Source organism: Pyxicephalus adspersus, chromosome Z (assembly GCF_032062135.1).
Source record: "Pyxicephalus adspersus chromosome Z, UCB_Pads_2.0, whole genome shotgun sequence".
In the NCBI taxonomy this organism is placed as follows: domain Eukaryota; kingdom Metazoa; phylum Chordata; class Amphibia; order Anura; family Pyxicephalidae; genus Pyxicephalus; species Pyxicephalus adspersus.
Genome location: NC_092871.1, coordinates 22,663,096 through 22,665,600, shown reverse-complemented (window position 1 = coordinate 22,665,600; position 2,505 = coordinate 22,663,096). Strand labels below are relative to the sequence as shown.

General features: G+C 34.4%; 1 protein-coding gene across 1 annotated transcript in view; it reads right to left on the bottom strand.

Moving 5' to 3' along the window:
* The window catches only part of LOC140343990 (vomeronasal type-2 receptor 26-like), a 26,526-nt gene extending 24,093 nt beyond the window's left edge, over window positions 1–2,433 (bottom strand). The window contains exon 1 of the mRNA XM_072430897.1: window positions 2,047–2,433. Coding sequence (XP_072286998.1) covers window positions 2,047–2,433 — 387 coding nt within the window. The remainder of the gene's footprint in view (window positions 1–2,046) is intronic.
* Window positions 2,434–2,505: the final 72 nt, after the last annotated feature.

The following is a 2,505-nucleotide window of genomic DNA, read 5'->3' as shown; positions in this document are numbered from 1 at the left end:
TCCTCAGGGTTACTTGGATTTGGGGTAAATGTGGTGGTGGTTAATGTTGTTCCCTAACTGGGGAGGTTTTGCGGCCTGCAACAATTACATATTCCTTTTTTATGGGGAAGCAGGCCACCAGATTAATTGGGTGCCTTCAAGGACCAGCAACCTATAAGGCTGATTATATTAGGTTAATTGTTGCAATAAGTTATTTATTGTTTTATAAAGTAGAAATGTTAAATTATTGCTTGGGTTATTTAAGTTATTTATTTATTTGTTTTAGGTAATGGTCTGTATTAAGATTTGTATTTGTTGTATTTTACCTAAATATTTTATTGTATAATAAAAGGCTTACCTAATAATCACACATTATTGTGTGATTATTTAATTGAGGTTTAAAGAGGGTTGGTATTGTTGTTTTGGGGTTTAATAGCCTGCTAGATCAGATTTGCTGCAGTCCTGTATTTTTTTTTAATGTTGCCGAAACTGTTCTGGTGTGTTAAAAGTAGCACCACAAAAACAACCTAACCCTAACAACCTATCACATTTCACCTGTTATCAGGTTAAAATAAAATGATTGCCTAATTGTATGTTTTAAATAATATATTTTGCCTTTGCTTTATTAAATTGGTCTGATATCAGCATACAAATACATTCCGACAAATGCACACAGTTCAGAATCTGATTAGTTGAGAACTTCTCCTGTTTATTAACTGAATATCTTACTGTTCCATCAAACTAGATAATAAAAATAACTATAAGGGTCATATTTACCTTACTGAAGAAGACTTACCTTGGCAAACTTGTTTTCCCAGACTATTGCTTCTGTATTTAGAACTATTTGTTTCCCAGGTGGAGCATGCATGTTAAAACTTCCAACTTTTTGTGAATTTATTGTCCAGTTTGGGTAATGGATTACATTATAAATATCATACCCAATGGATATTTCTCCATCATTAAAAAAGATGGCTTGTCCCAGTGTGTTTGTAAAATTAACTTTTTTAATGTATTTATGTAGCTGTAAAGGACACATAATAGTCACTGCAATGGGTTCTCACACAAAGAAAAAACATCACACAACAAAAATATTAGAAAGAAATCGTTTCCTATCGTGGGCAATTAATCCTTTTTTATTTGCATTCACAAAATTCCACAAAAAAACATTACATGCTTATGCAACAAGCTTTTCATGAAGTTGGTGTAGTCTTTTATAAGTGAAAGCTCTTCAAGGCTGGGGAGAGAATACACTTTCATCAGTGAAGCTGGGTGATCCAGCAAACCTGGAATGGTTCTGGTCCAGAATTGAAAGCATTTGCTAACAAATAGCAAATGACTTCTAAGGAATCAATTCCAGGTTTCCTGGATCACTCAGGTATGGCACTGAAGTACTCCACGAGTATTTATTTGTTACTCATGTTGGAGTCAGCTGTGCAGTAAGACGTGTTTGTCCTGAGGAAGTTACATTAGCGAAATGCGTAAAGAAACACTCATAAAGGACTTCTAAGCTTGTTGCATAAGCATTTAGTGCTTTTTTTGTAAAATTGTAGCTCTAAATTTTTATTGTATTATGTGTATAAATGAAAGAACATTGTGTGTGTTTTAAAACATGAATGCATACCTAAGTACTATGCCAAAGTCCCATTACTCGAATATTTTAATATTGTACTTATTTGTGTTGTACTTATGTGGTACCATCTGCAGGATCTATTTTAATTGTTTAGCATATGCATTTACTCTTATAGAGTTCATTACAATTATCTCCTTAGACACTGGGGGTAAAAGTTGTAAGAGGCTCGGAAAGACCTTTAGAAGTATGTTAATATATATTCTGTCAGCCCAGTGTGTATTCCATAAAACCTCAAAAAAATCTGAAGGTAAAATAATCTCCTTGAATATCAATGTGATTGTAGTATCCAGTGACCTTCCACTAAATGTTTGACTAGGAAGTTCTAAAAAAGTTGGGAGGTATTACAGACCAGAAGCCCCTTCAACTTATTTTGACTGTCATGTTTTTGGAAAAGAAAGATCTTTATGTCATGGTTTTAATAGGAATCATCAACCTACCTTCCAGCCCCTTAAATCTTGAAATTTTAATTTATTTTTGTCTTTCAGTCTTTCACTTAATGGTATTTCTTGATACATTTCATGTAATGCGTAAGCCACAGCATATACTGAGTTGTATACAATATAACTCATGCCAGTAAACCTAAGGTTACAGTGTGAGTACATGATCTGCCGTCCACTTTCCACACCCGTGCAGTTCCGTCTTCTTGGATTGAATGGACATCGGTTTTCACAAAGTTCATCCCACCATGTTGAAAAGGTTCGTCCTGCTGGGAACCGATTTGGTTTAACCTCCTTAACAAATTTTATGAATGCTGGATTTTCATTTTTTTGCATGATGAATCTTAAAGATCCATTGACACTTGTGTCATTTTCCAGGTTGAACATTCGGAAGCTGGACTCGGCGGTATGTATCCAAACTTTCCCTGGTATGCTGGTAACATGAACATTTAATTCCAG